Raw genomic sequence first — 18,216 nt, forward strand, 5'->3', positions numbered from 1 at the left:
ATATAATCGAGTTAGAATTGATAATAAAGCAATGAAAAGAACCCTGAGACGCTCTCTCTATTTTAATTATACAGTACCGGCCAAAAATATATCACCTTTAGGATTTTCGAGCATAAATTTAATTTAAGTTACTTATAAAATTAATTTTTTATATTATTAAAATTAAATTTTTATATTATTTTATGAAAAATATTTTATTTGGTAAGTTGTATTTACTATTAAAACATATATTATAATATTATAAATATCCATACACTTTAAATAAAATTATACTCAAAAATACTAAAGGTGATATATTTTTGGCCGGTACTGTATGTAATTATTATTCGAATGGAATATAATATATACATATACCATGATTTAACTCTTCGAGTCACAGCGGGTCACCCAGAGACCCACCTTTTTTTCTCCTAGTTTTTTATTGTTTTAACTACTTTTTTATCAACAAATACCGAATTTTTTTGTTTCTACAGAGTCTCTAGAATATCAATAAGTGTCAAAAAAAATATAAACAGTCATTAATTGTTAATTGCAAAAATACCATATATAAGCAAACAGTCAAAATTAGTACTTTTTTACGAAAAAATGCATTTTCTACTAATCTATTATGACAATAAATGCGGCAATTTTTTTATAATCTTAGTACACTCTAAAGTATTTTTCAGAATTTTTTTACAATTTTCCACCGTGTTGTTTTTGTTAAAATCCTCCTTTTTTTGGATAAAAAATATATAAAAAACAATATTTTCTGTTCTAAATTGAAAGTAACAGTTGTATTCTTTTTTAAATTTTTTCTCTGAAGGTTTTTTTTAGATCGCAGAATCTGAATCTAAAGGAAAAAAAAAAATTAATATAGGGATCCAATATGGCGGAAGTAAAATTTTGAAAAAAAAAGAAAAATTTTTCGCCATCTTGATTTTGAAAATCTGACAACGGATTCGTAATCAGCGACCCCAAAAACCCTTATATACCAAATTTTATAAAATACTGTCAATTAGAAAAATTCATGACTCAAAGGGTTAAAGTTAATTATTAGTTCGATCATATTTATAATCATATGTGTCAAATAATATTTTTCTAAATAAACAACAAAATGGACATTTAGAGTACAAGATTTACAATAAATGGCTTAAATTAACTTAAATTATTAAAATTCGTCGATTATAAATTCTCATCTCTTGATATCTATATGTCATTGTCTCTAAAATTTGTCTCAATAAATAATTGATTAATCTCTTAAGTCGACTAATTGCCTTAAAAATAAATTAAATTATTAATTTCAAAGCTTTAATTATTTATTAACTAATAGACACATGTTATATACGTTTTAGTCTGTTAATAAATAATTAAGATTCCAAAACGAGCCCAAAAACCCTTATATACCAAATTTGATAAAATACTGACAATTAGAAAAATTCGTGACTCAAAGGAAGAATGAACAACAATAAAGCAGGCTTAATGAATTACACGTCGATTAAGCGGGCAACCCTCGCATTTAAACGTTTATATGCGATTTATTGAGATATCATGACACAATATTTAAATGCGAGGGTTGCTCGTTTAATCGACGTGTAATTCATGACACAATCGTGTTTTACAAAGATAGGAAGAAACTCTCCTTGCTAGGATGATTAAGTCTCTTGAAAGATGTAATATTCTTCTTCCACGCACCACACACATACACACACATACACACATATATATCGAAACGAATCTTTATCCTACCGTGTTTGTATATTTATGCGCAAATACCTTTGTAACTTTTTTCAACGTCAATGTCATCACACATATTAGATTCATCGTAATTCTACTTTCTATTATAAAATTTTATCTTACATATACATTTGAAGGAATAATTTAATAAAAATTTTTATTCAAAAACATATATATCGAAGAATGAGAATATATATGTCAGAAAATATAAATTAATTGTATCTTGTGTTGATAAAGATTTTAATCGTTTGTCAGTGTATGTATAATAATGTAGTATGACGTGCGACAGATCACTATGCTAATCGAGAATGTGTTCTATCACGTTGAATAAATTTTGGATTCCTGCGCGCTGCGTTTATAGAAATTTTCTACACGATATTTTTCTAATCTGTACTTTTTCAATAAATATATAAAAAAAAACCTAATTTTTCATGTGATGTTACTTATTAATAAAGAGCTTTATCATCAGAATAGTAAGATTTATACACACAGCGATTGTTTTAACTAAACGTTCATATGTATAATTAATTAGTAAATACCTTTCTTTTTATTCTAAAACACACAATGTTAATTAACATCCTGTTACACTCGAAATTTACTTATTAATATTCTACAAGTATTTAAAAAATTTTTTGACTTAATATCCCTTGACTCTCTAATTGTAGATGTTATTTTCACACATGTGTAATTATTTCTATTACTTATAAACGTTTATTATAAGCCGTGTTACGTTTCCGTTAAAAAAAAAAAAAAAAAAAAATAAACTGACCTCTCGCACCGTACACGAGTTGATTGTCGCGCACAATCGAGGAGGAGGTCAGGGCAGCCGTTTGTCTCCAATCCCGAGAAAGAAACATCAGGTTCGTCTGCGTTTTCTGTTACACCGGGTGACCTACTGTTCCTTTCTCGGAGACGAGAAGAAACACGCCGCGATTACGGTGCACGGATGCATTATTTATCCATCTCCTCTCTTATCCACCGCGAGACTGTTTGCTTGAACGAGATATAGCTTTCTTATTCGCCCATCCTTAGATATCATTTCGAAGGATTATACTTCTAGCTACCATCGATCACGCGATTTTTCCCTTTTGCTTCAGCACGAGAAGCGAGCCGACGAGTGCGTCTATCGATCACCCTGTAAAGTGATTGATCGGCGCGCGCTAAATATATTGCATGATCAAAAATTTGTCGAAAGAAAGATCGAGAGAATTAAAGATAACATCCTTCCTATAGATGTTGTTATGGATTATCGTCTCTATTGAGAAAGAGGAAAGTCGCAAGTACAATATTATTTTCATTTCTTTTCATTCGGCACAGAGAAAGAGAGAGAGAGAGAGAGAGAGAGAGAGAGAGAGAGAGAGCAACTAGTACAGTAGTTGAGCAGCAATAGGGAATTTGCATGATCTTGAAAAACAATTGCATTTTATAATTTATATATAGTTTTAAATGTAATTATTTTTTTCGTAATTTTTTAATGCAAATTAAGCGAGAAGATCAATAATAAAAATTACATTATTTGAAATTGTCCAATACGATCCGGAAACGACCGAGTCCTCCCGAACGCGATGTGACGTCACTGTGCAATATCTGCATTCGGGGAGACGCTAATAGCGCTAAATAGCGTGAAATAGCGTCTCCTCAAACCTAACCAATATATACAGTGACAACACACTGTTTTTATTTATTAAAATATCCAGTTATTTTGAAAATGGGCAAAGGTAACACGTACAAAATCTCTTTTGTACCTCTATGTAAAAGTACAACAATTGAAACACCCAATAAATTGTTTTTCTTTGTACCTCGAGATCAAGAATGACCGAATATCGCAATGCAGAATACAGAAAACAAACGTTTGAAACTATTGCACTGTGACGTCACACCCTCCAACCAATCAAAATCGTTTTCTCACGATTTCAATTTTATTAAATTTTAATTTAATTTTTTAATACCTTCCTAGTGATTAAAATTTAAAATTTTCTTATAAATAAATTTATAATAATATATATTTAAATTACATATATAAAAAAATGTATTTTTTTTTATATTAACGCAAACTCCCTATTACGAATATGATTGTTTCTCAATCACTTTCGGATCCAGCGAGCAACGTTCCATCATTGTAAATCGATAATTTATCAGTTTTAAGTTTCCAATCTCTCATGTTTAGACCTCGTACATTTATTATTTTATATTTCAAGTTTTATTCTTCATTTATTATACATTTATTCTTCTATTCTTCTCTCTCTTTCTTTTTAATCTCTTATTACCTTATTCTCTCATTACTTGCGTTTTAAAATTCTTTGGTATAAAAAAAATGCCATCTTGTCTGATACATCTGTGTTTCACTATATTCGTGTTCTTAGTAATTGCGAATCCGGTTTCTCGCGGTTTCAGGAAGTTATTTCTTTTTCCCCTCGATAATATAGTCGCGTGACAGTGAACTAGTTTGCTTTTGATTTTCTAACGCGGTAAATGAACCATGACATTAAAGACTCCGAGCTCTCCTTTTCGTAATCATTGGTTGTCGACGACGTCGATAAATAATTCGCTATTTACTTCAATTAGCATTATCGAACGTATTATATTATATTTTCGGATAAAGAATATAACGTGTAAAAATAAACGTGTTAGAAAAATATCGAGGCAAAATTATACAAATAATTAAAACGATTATAGAATTATAAATTACAAAGAAATAATTGTGTAATTATCATTAATGTTAAATATAATAGTTGATTGCATTTTATGGTAAAATAATATTATATATAATTTCTCTAGATCTTCCGCTTCTCGGAGGAAAGAGATAGTATCTTCGTTTCTCGGTGTCCAAATAAATACCGTCAGAGTCATCGACCCGCGTCGGCCACGACAATGTTATGCAAAATGCGGTTGGACGTAATGAGAAAGCAGCCCCTAGTGCTTGTTGGTTCGATTACTTAATATTATTGTATAGTTACGAGAAATCTCACCGGATCTGTTCTGCTATGAAAGTCAGCTTCAGTTTATACAGCGCGATATAATCTTCTCAAAACCAGGTAAATAGTGACGATAATAATCGATAGAAAGCAAATGATTGACGCAAAGAAGAGAAATTGTCATACGTAAATAAACATATGACGTAATTAGATATGTAATAAAATAATAGAAGAATAATATAAGATTTGTCCGCGTTTCTCTTTTTTTCTCAATCATTTCAATATTTTACAATTAAAAAGAAAATCGTATGTTAATTTCATACCTCTGCTTATTTTTAATTCAAATTAACGATTAATGCAAAATGTTTAATAAATGAGATGATTTGACACAATTTTTTTTTTAATCCATTTCTTTTGTTTTTTTTTTGCAGAAATCAATGTTTCCAGCTTTGAATCGCGGCAAATATTTATCTAAAATATTTATCTCCGAAACAGTTTGTACATATGCTTGTATTTTCAGATCTATATTTGTTCATATGGTTAATTTGATCACTAATCTCTACCTCTAAATATGCAAAATTACAGTTGTATCATAGATAAGAAATGAAAGATAAAGAATGAAAATATAAAAACGTATAAATACGAGTATAACGTTCGGAATATTTTATGTGAAAGTGTCATTTAATACATTATTATCTAAAGCAGATTATCCAATTGCTCGTGTCAATGATTTAATCGCGGTAATGAATTGATTATCTGATAAATCTGCTGAATGTTTGTATAAATATTTGATTAAATCACAGATTTATTTATCATTCCTATCTAGTAGATATGTTTCACGATAAGTTGACTTTTAACAGCAAAACACATTGTACTTGACCGTAATTTATTGGCCGTTCAACATTATTTTATCGCTAACGATAAAAGCGCTTGAAATAATTTATTTATTACTTCTCTCATTGATGTAAATCACTTTTTGATAAAATAAGAAATTTATATAATTTTATTATATCATCAATTATTTATCAATTTACTTGTGTGATAGTTAAGAAACAGAGGTAAATAGACTAGAGAAACTAAGATTATAAGTTTGGCATTCATAAGGAACTACGATCTAGTTTCAAAGCTATTTTAGAATGAATATCAAATATAAGTATAGGAAAATCTGACGTACAAAATCTTTGTCTAAAATTCGATTAAAAAAAAGTTTTTTTTTTATTTTCTGCGGAATTTCATATTAATATATATATATATATATATATATATATATATATATATATATTAAGAAAAAATGAATAAACACTCAATTTTTATGAAAAAGGAATTTGTATATATAATGTAAGAAAAAAAAGTACTGATTAAATATTCACAAAGATTTTAAAATTGTATTGCAGTCGAAATTTTTAGTAAACATAATTTAATTAAAGTAATGCATAATTTTTCCATTTCATGTTAAAATTTATTTGACAACTACATTTCGATCAGCTGATTTCTTGGCAGCGCTTCACATAATATATACATACATACGTACATACATACATATATATATATATATATATATATGTATATATATATATATATGTATAGAAATATCGTATATATAGGATAGCAATATAAGTAGCTACTCTACATATATATATATATATATATATATATATATATATATATATATATATATATGTAGAGTAGCTACTTATATTGCTATCCTATATATACGATATTTCTTATTAAAAATTAGAAAAAATATTTTTTCATGAAAATTTAATTGAAAGTCATGTTATATACTTTTTGCAGTCTTTAAAGTTTTAATTAATTATATCAAATAAAAAATTATATATATATTGCACGTTTAATGATAACTACTTTTTATACGGACTAAAATTTTGTTTTCGTGTCTGTTTAAAATTAATTAATAAAAAGACGAAATACTCTCTCCTTCTTTCTTTCACCTAATTACACTCTTGTATTTTAATTTGTCGAAAGACAGCTTCCTTTGTTTCTGACAAAGAAAAGGAGAGAGAAAGCGTGTTAAATTTAGGTCGATGAGTGAACAGTAAATTTTGTACATACGGTACCGTGAAATAATCGTTATAACAATATACGATGGTAAATATTTTCCGACGCGGAAGTAAAGCGCGCGCGCGCGCGCGCGTGGTGTCTTAATAATTTGGCAGGTATGTATATTTCGTGCATTCGCGTGGCCGTGTGCGGAAATACACGGAATCATCGTGTAACGGGAGAGTGACGGCCAACCGGCCGTTGGCACGGTGGAGGGTTTTCTACATATAGAGGTGAGCGCGAGTCGCGAAACGATTCAGTCTTCTCGAAACCACGCAGCAATAAAAGACAAGGCGTGGATAAACAACAATAGCCGTGGGCACGTTCTTCGCCGATGTGTCAATCGTCGCGTGGATTTTCTCGACGATTTCTTGACGGCCGGAGCGATCTTCCAGCGAGTTCGTGTAAAGTTTGTGCAACGCTGCAGCTGTCAACTCATTTCTCCTCTTTCGGGTAAGAAATTCTTCTTTACGATATAAAACATTGGAAATCAGTGATTTTTTTCTCCACGATCGCACAGCGGGTCACCCAGAGACCCACCTTTTTTCCTAGTTTTTTTATTGTTTTAACTACTTTTTTTATCAACGAATACCGGAATTTTTGTTTCTACAGAGTCTCTAGAACATCAATAAGTGTAAAAAAATATAAACAGTCACTAATGGTTAATTGCAAAAATACCACATATAAACAAACGAAGAAATTATTTTAAAGAGGGAATATTTGTACTTTTTTTTTCGTCGGCTAACACGTATAAATTTTTCAAGTTAAATAAATTGAAACTATAGCTTTCTAATATGTTCCTAAACTATTAAATCATGCAGTATAGATTACGTCGTATAAATCGATTATTAATTTATGATAATCGATCTATTATCAAGAGATCTTTGAAAGTGGATTAATCCTCCGTTAGCCGAAATATTTTTCATGAATCCATGAATGGTCGTAATGTATCTCACATATACATTGATTTTCCCATTATTTACCTCTACTTTTTGAAACAATTTTTTTTTTCATTAGTATTTAGCTAATAGACCAGGCACTAAAATGTGCATAAAAACAGAAAACAAATTGACAAGTATTAGGATGGATAAAAAAAACTCGTGTTAATAATGTACTTTGAAATAAATGGGATGATAAAAACAATTTTTATAAAAATGCAAAATAATTTTTTTCCCAGTTTTAACTTAAAAATAAACGAACTTGTAATAGTATTATTATAAAAAACAAATGAACGAGAAAATAAAAAAAAAACGATATTGAAATTCAAAACTACAAAAATACAAAATAATTTTTTTTTGCAAAAGATTCGCATTCTAGTTAGGTCCGAACAGCACTGAGGTGTGGAGAGAATCGAGATAAGAGAAAAAAAGACGATACATTGTAGCTTGAATAGATATCTATTGCGACTAACAGAAATTATTATAGTTAATAGCTACTACTTAATGTTTTTTCTATTTACTTCCTTAAAATTTCCGATACTTGTAATTTAAAATTAACATTTGTACCGTGCGCATAGTTACAGATGCAAATCTGTATGCCGTATGTGATGCTGCAGAAATGCATTTGTTTGATAAATTTCGTAAACTGTAATTAGAACAAATTAGAAGATTGAAAATTTTGCATAATAGAAAAGAGAGGCGTGAACAAGGGAGATGTAAGCAATTAATGTTTTTTTTTTCCAATATTACTGAAGAAGACCGGAAGAAGAACCGAAATGCGTATAAATTAAATTAATTAAATAAATCATTAATTGCATATCTTTAATTCACGCTTTTGATCTGCGTTGGCTCTTACTTACCTACTTGATTATAATTTATTACTTAGTTAAAAAAAAGAGAGTTATCAAGCAATAAAGACATTTTTAAGTAGGGAATTAAGTGAGATTAGATAATAGCTATTGCTTTTTTTTTTCATATTCATATCTTATTAAAAAAAAATCATGATTATTTTATAAGTAGCATAAACTTATCGATACAAAAATTGCGCGAACTATAAAGTATCGCGAGCTCAGTGACTTATTCAACGTAGAATCACCACAAGCCGCGAGCGATCGATAACGCGCGTACTAAATCACGGATTTAATTAACGGAGTGCAATTGCCTGGCAGTCGTGAAATGTGCGATTCAATCGTTTACGCGCGGGACGTCAAAGTTCGTTTGACAGCTCGGAGAACTCAGCTTCCTATTTGTTTGTTATTTGCATTTGTGATTTAACTCTATTGTTCAGTCTGATGATTTCCGGCTAACAACTGTATCAAGTTTAATAAGATACCAATGTTATATTATCACTGATCATTCTGTTTGTCATGGGTTTTTTATGTCGCAAAGTCATGTCTATCGATAAAAAGTATATCAAGAATTAGTCTTCTGATTTTATGATTTATCTTTGACAGAATTCAAGATGAACAGATTTCATCAAGAGTGTTATTAACATTTATCAAGATTTTATAAAAAAATTCATACAATAATGAGGATCCAGCTTTGCTACAGTTTTATTAAAATTTATTACAATTATACGGAAATTTATTGCAATAAAAATAACAAGTCATTTCAAAGTGCGTAAACAATTGATAAGATAACGAAAGAAAAACGCAAACTAGAAGCACTATTATATTCACTCGACAATGATATTTTACACGTGTCGTGTTGTTATTTTTTTAATATAAATTTCTACAAACCGTATCAATATAAAATCAAGATAAAATTCCATTACAGAACTTCGATTAAGCTCTATACAAAAATAAATAGTATGATCTAATGTTTACCAAGTATGATTTAATACGGTCTTGTAAATTTATTTGCATCCTATGCACCTTTATTTTCCCGTTATAATTTCTGCAAATAAGAAGATTACAGTATCAAGAGGCGATTTGTGCAATTTATTATCATAATTTAAATTCAAAAATAGTAATGTAATCGCTGTAATTTATATTTTCAGTGATCGTTTAATTATATCGATATGGAACAAAATGGCATATCGATAATATCTCCACCGGGTGTGACGGAAAACTCTGGAAAGCCGAAGAGCATCGGTATCACGCTTCGATCTAGCAGTTTACAATCGGCTAAGGAAAAGTTAAAAACGCCTTGTAAGTATAAATTAATAATATATACAATTACAATCGAATAAAAAAAATGGCTTCGAAAATAAAAAGCAGATTTTAAAAGAATTGGTAATTTTTTTTCAATGGCTCAAATTTTTACGTTATGTAAATTTTTCTTTCTTTAAGAAAAGAGTTGACTTTCGAATTTTTTTAGATCAATTTCGCATAATCCATTGTTGTATTGAGCTTAAATCGAAATTGTATAATCCGATTTTTATCTCGATTTTATATCGATACGATTTAAAAAAAAATAGTACTGCAGAATATCGTGACACGAATAAATAATTTTCGCCTCGAATTTTCTAGAGTGACAAATTTTCATGTCTGTAAAATCATTTGGAACAAATCTCACTATATTTCATAGAGATTATCACTTCATTAGAATATGGAATAGGGAGTTTGCATGATTTTGAAAAACAATTGCATTTTATAATTTATATATAGTTTTAAACGTAATTATTTTTTTCGTAATTTTTTAATGCAAATTAAGCGAGAAAATCAATAATAAAAATTACATTATTTGAAATTGTCCAATACGATCCGGAAACGACCGAGTCCTCCCGAACGCGATGTGACGTCACTGTGCAATATCTGCATTCGGGGAGACGCTAATAGCGCTAAATAGCGTGAAATAGGGTCTTTCCAAACCTAACCAATATATACAGTGACAACACACTATTTTTATTTATTAAAATATCCAGCTATTGTTCAAATGTTTGAAACTATTGCACTGTGTGACGTCACGCCCTCCAACCAATCAAAATCGTTTTCTCACAATTTAAATTTTATTAAATTTTAATTTAATTTTTTAATACTTTCTGTTGATTAAAATTTAAAATTTTCCTATAAATAAATTTATAATAATATATATTTAATTTACATATATAAAGAAATGTATTTTTTTTTAATGCAAATTCCCTATTTACTTTGCAGCTATTTTCGCATAAAGATATACGTATATCAGTTTAGATATCTCAAACTTTTAATTTGAGATTTGATTTTGCAACAATTAATCGCTCTTTCGCGAGCAATGCCTGTTTCATGTTATCGTTTAGCCACAAAGTAATTGTTAGATCGAGTATATGTATAATTATGAAATATTTTTATTAGTAAACAACTGATTAATTTTTCAGCTAATGTAATGTAAAATATGTAATAGACAGCAAAAGAATATCAATAAAAAACATATATTACAGAAGCAAATATTGAAAAGAAGTACTGGATATTTTAGTAATAAATCCTATTTGAAATTTCTTTTTTACACGCAATCTTGTGTTTAATTTTACATATAAAATATTAATTAAGCGTTAAATCTATCTAATTAAAATCATATGAAAAAAGCTGTTTTTCGCGTTGTTTATTTTATTTTCTATGATTATCAAAATGACAGTTCTCCGAGATCTTGTATGATTTAAATATCGGAAAAATATAAATAGAAGTTTAATAATTTTTACTTTCTTATTTAAATATGTACAATTTAATAAGATTCTCACTACGAAAGTTTCGCGGCTTCTTATTCAGGAAAAAGAACGTACAGAAAAGTCGTTTCGCGGTAAAGTTTCATAGGAGGAATCGATCGTGTAACAAAATGGAAAGGCCTCGCGAGCGATCGTTCGTTCGTTCGTTCCTGCTTTCGAGATTGACCTTAAACTCACGGAATCGTCTGCTATCGCGAGTCGACCGACCTCCTATTCGCCATCGCATCGCGCCGGTTTTCTCGGTGAAAGAAAGAAGAAAGCGGGAGGTTGCATTATATATCAAGCATGCTAAGCGACGCTCTACGAGTATTTCCGACCTAAGAATTAGGTCGGAAATCGGATTTGCGAGACTCCGAGGGAAAATTTCTGTCTCTTTCGCGCGTTGCATTCCAGAGTGCACATCTTCTAGCCGTATCAGCGGCGTTCCTTGATACTTGAGAAAATTAGATAAATTAGGTAAGTTCCCGTGCTTAAGGATATAATGTTGTCGCAAGTCGCCGGCCATTTGTTATGCGAGCGACCTTCTTGCGTCGGAGAAAAGGAAAACTGTTCAGTTCCGGCAACGATTCACGTTTCGAGCACGTGACTTCACAAATCGAGACTATATTCTCGATATGATCTTTAAGAGGCTACCGAAGTACCGACCGAGTTCTAACCTAACAAAACAATATATTTACTTATATATTTAATATAAAAGTTGCAATTTATATACATAAAATAAAATAGGTTTTCCCCTCTCAGAATTGCATGAAAGAATATTTGTGAACTTTTAGAAATGAGCTTAGAAGCCTAGAAAAAAAGTATTCCTTTAAAAACAAATGTTGTGCTGCACAAGGAATATTTTTTTTTTTCTAAGCTTCTAAGCTCATTTCTAAAAGTTCATAAATATTCTTTCATGCAATTCTGACCCCGAAGAACCTATTTTATTTTATGTATTGTATATAAATTGCAACTTTTATATTAAGTAAATATATTGTTTTATTAGGTTAGAACTCGGTCGGTACGGACTGGTATCCCCTTAAGAGGTTTCCTGTGTAAAATCCAATAACGATTTAATCCATTCACAGATTTAATACATAGATTACAGTTTTTTCTAAATGATCAAATAATCTTTTCTTTCGTTAAAATGAAAGCGCGAGAGTGTTTCAATAGAGTTTCCCCCATCGTGTAACGCGACGAGAGATTTTCGATCGGCGGTCTCGCCGTTTGATCTAGAAAGCGGATTGTGCTTCTTTTGACGAGCGTATATTTCGGTCGTTTCTCTAGGAAAAAGAAAGTGCATAATGCGACCGCATCAGGAAACACGGTTGCTCGGACGTTTTTACGAGGCACGTACGCGAGAAGAGGCTCTCGCTAATGAAATTAGATGATAATTATAAAGCGGGACGCGCGTATGTTTAGCACCAAGCTTCTTTTCTTTACCCCCCTCCTCTCCCTCCCTCCCTCCCTTTTCTCTTTCGTTTTTTACGAGCGCGGAAAAATGATGTGTTTTTCAGATTTTAATTTCAGACGATTCCATCTCTTGTTTTTAGCTCCTCCAGTTTGTTACACGCTTCGCGGCGTATCTACATCGTCAGGTGTTAATTAACTCGAAACATCATTTCCGTCGGACGCCCTCACAATGCATTGCGCGAAAGTCTTAGATCGAATAAACGGACGAAAAAGAAAAGAAAAGAAAAGAAAAGAAGGGGATGCGAGTGAGAGGAATTGATTATTCCCGAATGGCTTTATGTGGATTGTATCTTGCTGAGAAAATCTAGGGAAACGGATATCGCACGCGGAATACTGAATTATTCGCGTGCACTTTCACCCGTGATCGCGATGTAAGCTTGATTTATAATCGCGAAAATATACGCGAGTCTTTGCGAATTAATTTAAATTTAATATAGTGTACGGAGAATTGTGCAAAGAATAAATATTAGGATACGCGGGTCACGTACCGCCTCGTAATCCCTATCTCTTCCTAGAATATTACGGTAAAATTATTTGAAATTTTCTTCATGCCATATTGATGTAAATACTTTGGAACTTTGTTTTGAAATTCACAAATATCTATTTGCATAAAAAAAAGGTTAAAACACTTTAGCCTTTTGAGTCACAGCGGGTCACCCAGAGATCCATCTTTTTTCGTAGTTTTTTAATGTTTTAACTATTTTTTTATCAACAAATACCGGATTTTTTCTTTCTACAGAGCCTCTAGAACATCAATAAGTGTAAAAAAAATATAAACAGTCATTAATTGTTAATTGCAAAAATACCATGTATAAACAAACAGTCAAAATTAGTACTTTTTTTTACGAAAAAATGCATTTTCTACTAATCTTTATTATGACAATAAATACGGCAATTTTTTTATAATCTTAGTACACTCTAAAGTATTTTTCAGAATTTTTTTTCAATTTTCCACCGTGTTGTTTTTGTTTTAAATCCTCCTTTTTTGATAAAAAATATATAAAAAACAATATTTTCTGTTCTAAATTAAAAGTAACAGTCGTATTCTTTTTTAAATTTTTTCCCTGAAGGTTTTTTTAGATCGCTTAGAATCTGAATGTAAAGGGAAAAAAATTTAATTTCCAAAATTTAATATAGGGATCCAATATGGCGGAAGTAAAATTTCGTCTACCATATTGGATCCACCATCTTGAATTTTGGAAATCTGACAACGGATTCGTAATCAGCGACCTCAAAAATCCTTATATACCAAATTTTAGAAAATACTGACAATTAGAAAAATTCGTGACTCAAAGGGTTAACACGCAGCAACTACAAATACATGTACATTTTATTTGTCTCTCAAGGCGAGACTTGCATATTTTATATAATTTTACAATATTACAACTGTCTTTATTTATTAATTCTGTGAAAAAATCATAATTTTTGGAACATTATATTAAAAATTATGTATAGAAAATGGAATATAGATTTTATCTGTAGCAATAGTTTACTTTTCGTTGCTTTTCATTCCCAAGTATTTTCAACTTTTGAAATGGTAAGATATAATAGAGATTACGTACGATGCTGTACAAATTAATTACAACTAAACTCTCCATTAATAAAAATGCAGGTATACATTTTAATGAAATATTAATACACATATATATTGGATAGAGAATTAATATTGACTTTCTTCGTGTCTAAATGTACCGAATAGAGATGGGAGAATTTTACTCAAAGGGTTAATAAATAATCCTCCGTTAAATCAAGATGAAATTTTGAAAGAGAGCGTAAGAGAAATGTACTTAAAATTTTAATGCACAAAAATATATATTCGCATTATTATTTATAATAACTAATCAAAAGAAACATAACGGCAAATTATAATAAGAGAGAAGATGGAATAGCAATTCTTTGCCTTTTATTGCTCGACATAGAAAGTACTTTGAGAGCGATAGATTGTATAATGACGGGAGTGTATACTTGTACTCGATTTGATGAAAGGACATTTTGAAACTCTCTAGCATTTAAAAAGCACTTGCATTAGAATGTCGGCAATGTCGCCAACGATCGCGACTGAGAAAAGCGAAAAAACCCTCTATCGTTGTAATCCTTTTTTCCAGTCATCATGTTGTATGCTATGTATTGCAGTTTTCGTAATAAAATCATTAATCTGGAAACGCGCGGTCGTCTCTCTTAAAAATTGCTGTGTGCGTCGCGAACATTACATCATTTTTATCGCTAAAGATGCACAATGCAACGCAGATTTCTGATGTAAGTTACTCTATACGAGATATTTATAGTGCGGATACATCAATGTCAGCGATAAACATTTCTCGACTTGTTGTCTCGCCAGACGCCTAAAGAAGTTCAGTCTGTCAACGCTGATCGGTGATATAAATCAAATTATGCTAATGCGTATGAGATATTCTCGACGGAATAGAGAGTTGTTTTTTCAAAAATTTCATAAACAAGAGCAATGCAAAATATGAAAAATATATAGATAAAATATAGTTTATTTTTTTTCTCGATTATACCATAATCTCTTGACTTTATTCATATCACGATCTTTGCCTTTTAATTCCCGCTCGTTGAAATCTAGGTAATTCGCATAGCTGATGTTATCGCAGAGGAGCTCCAAATTCCCGAGACGACATAATTATTGCCAGATTGGGGAACCCGCCGTGAATCGAACAAGCGGTGCTTTGAGAAAATTTAGTACATCGTGATATTCTCGCGAGTTTTAGAAAATCCGGAATTTCACTCTTTCTGCCAACAATTTATCGTGACAATCGCGTTGTAATTCACCGATACTTCCTCCGTAACCGTTCTCACGACGCTCTGCTTCCACTACGATATGCGCGACGATATAACAGGTAGACACTAAAATGCCATTCCCGGTGGGAATGCAATCAATGGCGAGACAATGGCCTTTTGTGTCGCAGTATAACGCGATCTTATTATTATTTATCCGCATATTTTTCCGCGGCAGATGTTTTTGAAATGATTTTCCAAGATAAATACGCATTAACTCGAGAGAATAATAAATTAATATTAATACAATAATAACATATTATATTATATTAAATAATTAATATTATATATGTCATTAATAAATAGTAAACGTTAAGACAAAAATAATCAACAAGTCAAACAAATTAAAAATATAGACAAAAGAGATTAATATAAGCTAAATTTTATATCTCATAATTAAAGTATTAATATATATTCCAACTTTGCAATATTAATTTAAATATTTCTGTAGCCTCGAAATTTCAGAGATACTCTCTCATAATTCATAAACCGTATTCATTATATAACGTGAAACGTTTTATATACGTATTTTGATCGTGTCTGAAACTTCAGGACAAGTATGTTTCATATCACGAAGCACGGATGCTCCTACTGTTTTCGTGAAATAAAATTTCGAGAATGAAAAACTCAGCGGGAGGGAGGGCAGAAATTATTCGGGCAGCTCGGTGGCGAGTATACATATGTAAAAATGCCATTAATCTCTTTCTCGACTCTCGCTACAAATTGAATACGGATTAGTGATGGGCGATCTCGATTCGATTTTCACAAAATCGATCTTTCTCCTAAAAAAATCAATTTTTTTAAATCGTTTCTTTTCTGTTCGATTCTTATACGAATCAATTCTTTTTGTAGAAAATCGAATTTCCATCTGTTGATAATTGATATTCTTTATTACGTAGGTTTAGTGGTGCCAGAAGTGGCGCTTTTCAACACAGTGTTAGTCACATGCATGAATGGAAAATTTAATAAATATATTAAAAAAAAAAAAAAAAAAAAAAAAATGTTTTAAAATATTTTTATTATTTTTTTAAGGATGTTTATTACCTATTTTTAAAAATATAGGAATTTAATAAAATTTGTACAGATTGTTCTGATACATGTTCAGAAAGTTATAAAAAAACCTGGAGTTGATTCACTGAAGCAATCTAAAGTTATAAGGATTTTAATTTGCAATGAATTTACCCGTCGATATTATTATAAATATAATTATTTTATGCATCTAATTATAAGTAAAAGTATTAATATAATTATAAATATAATTATTTATATAAATAAGTATAAATATAATTATTTCTGTCCTTTTTAGTCCTTAAATTGATACGATTACAGATTTTCTATCTTATAAAAAACCTGTGATCGTGTTGATTTTAGAGCTAAAATGGATAGAAATAATAATAGGAATTTATTCAAAATTTGCAAAAAGTATAGTTTAAATATAGAGGAAATATTTGATCAGATAATTTTGGTCAGGTACTGACTAGTTCAAAAGATATTGAATATAATTTTCTCAATTTCGTCCTTTTATGCGAGATGACATATTATTTATTGTGAAAACGTGGCAACATAGCATTCAGCTGAGCCTTCTTTTGACATTTTAAATAACTTATTTTTTCATGTGAAGAAGTCTCTATATACAAACGTGTAAGCGAGAAGCGACTAGGCCTCATATGTCAATTTGCAATTTGACCAACTTATGAAAAATTAGCATGTTGTCACATTTCTTTCTTCTCGGAGAAATGACAAATTATTAAATTTATCAAAGAAATAGTTAAAAATCAGCTATATTTTGTCATTATTCACTATTATAATTTTTATTCCGACATTTTAAATTACTCTGTACAAGTAGATTCTTTTATTTTTATAATTTAAATTTTGTGCTGTAATGTTGAAATCGAGGTACCGTCAATGATAAAAGTTTCTCATTATAATTTAAGAAACACGAAAATTCTCCGGAAAAAAGCAACAGAAGTTGAAAAATACATTTCTACACTCTAGCTATGAATAAATAATAAGATTTTATGCAATCTTTATAATAATCATATATTAAGATATATTCGTCAATTTCGACTACTTTTTGCTCCGATTGTAGGTGCTAAACATCCTTAAATATTTTTGAGTGTCTCCGAAACTAATGTCAAATAATTTTATAAATCATATTATTTTAAAGTAAAACATAATTTACTATAGTTATGCAAATATAATCCATCTTACAAAATCATGACTTTAGTTTTTGTTATGTAGTTTTGATGTTTTAGATCGATTCTTTTGGTCCGATCTTTTCAGTAAATCCATCTCAGCTACTTCGATTCAAGATCGATTCTTTCTAAAAAATCGCCCATCACTAGTACGGATGACGAAAGAAAGATCGGTAGGATCGGTATATGTATATCTCGCGTGTGGGCATGTCTGACTCGACAGTCAACGTGCTCCGGCCGTTCACATCGCGAACTTGACCCACTGTCACACTTGCAGCAACGGTACGCGATGTTATGTTGTACTTTCTGCCGTGTATTCCGGGTACACGGGAAAAAGACTACCGTGTACTTTTTTTCCGCTACGACTCTTGCAAAGATGTTTTTGCAGACGTGCAGCGATGATGTAATAACTGTAGAAATAAGATTCTCACGTTGATCAATAAGTTTGTGCGCTCGATATGTTATATGTATTATAATCGATTTTTTACACAACTTGAAAAAGGAAG

General features: G+C 30.4%; 1 protein-coding gene across 2 annotated transcripts in view; it reads left to right on the top strand.

Annotated features, from left to right (window-relative positions):
* The first annotated feature begins 6,939 nt into the window (after positions 1 to 6,939).
* LOC140672882 (aquaporin AQPAe.a-like) overlaps positions 6,940 to 18,216 on the top strand; it is a 29,339-nt gene continuing 18,062 nt past the window's right edge. For both annotated transcript variants that reach the window (XM_072905342.1, XM_072905343.1), the window contains exons 1-2: positions 6,940 to 7,139; positions 9,624 to 9,774. In XM_072905342.1, coding sequence (XP_072761443.1) covers positions 9,645 to 9,774 — 130 coding nt within the window. In that variant the 5' untranslated portion in view covers positions 6,940 to 7,139; positions 9,624 to 9,644. The remainder of the gene's footprint in view (positions 7,140 to 9,623; positions 9,775 to 18,216) is intronic.

This window comes from Anoplolepis gracilipes, chromosome 14, assembly GCF_047496725.1.
Source record: "Anoplolepis gracilipes chromosome 14, ASM4749672v1, whole genome shotgun sequence".
NCBI classification, from domain to species: Eukaryota; Metazoa; Arthropoda; class Insecta; order Hymenoptera; family Formicidae; genus Anoplolepis; species Anoplolepis gracilipes.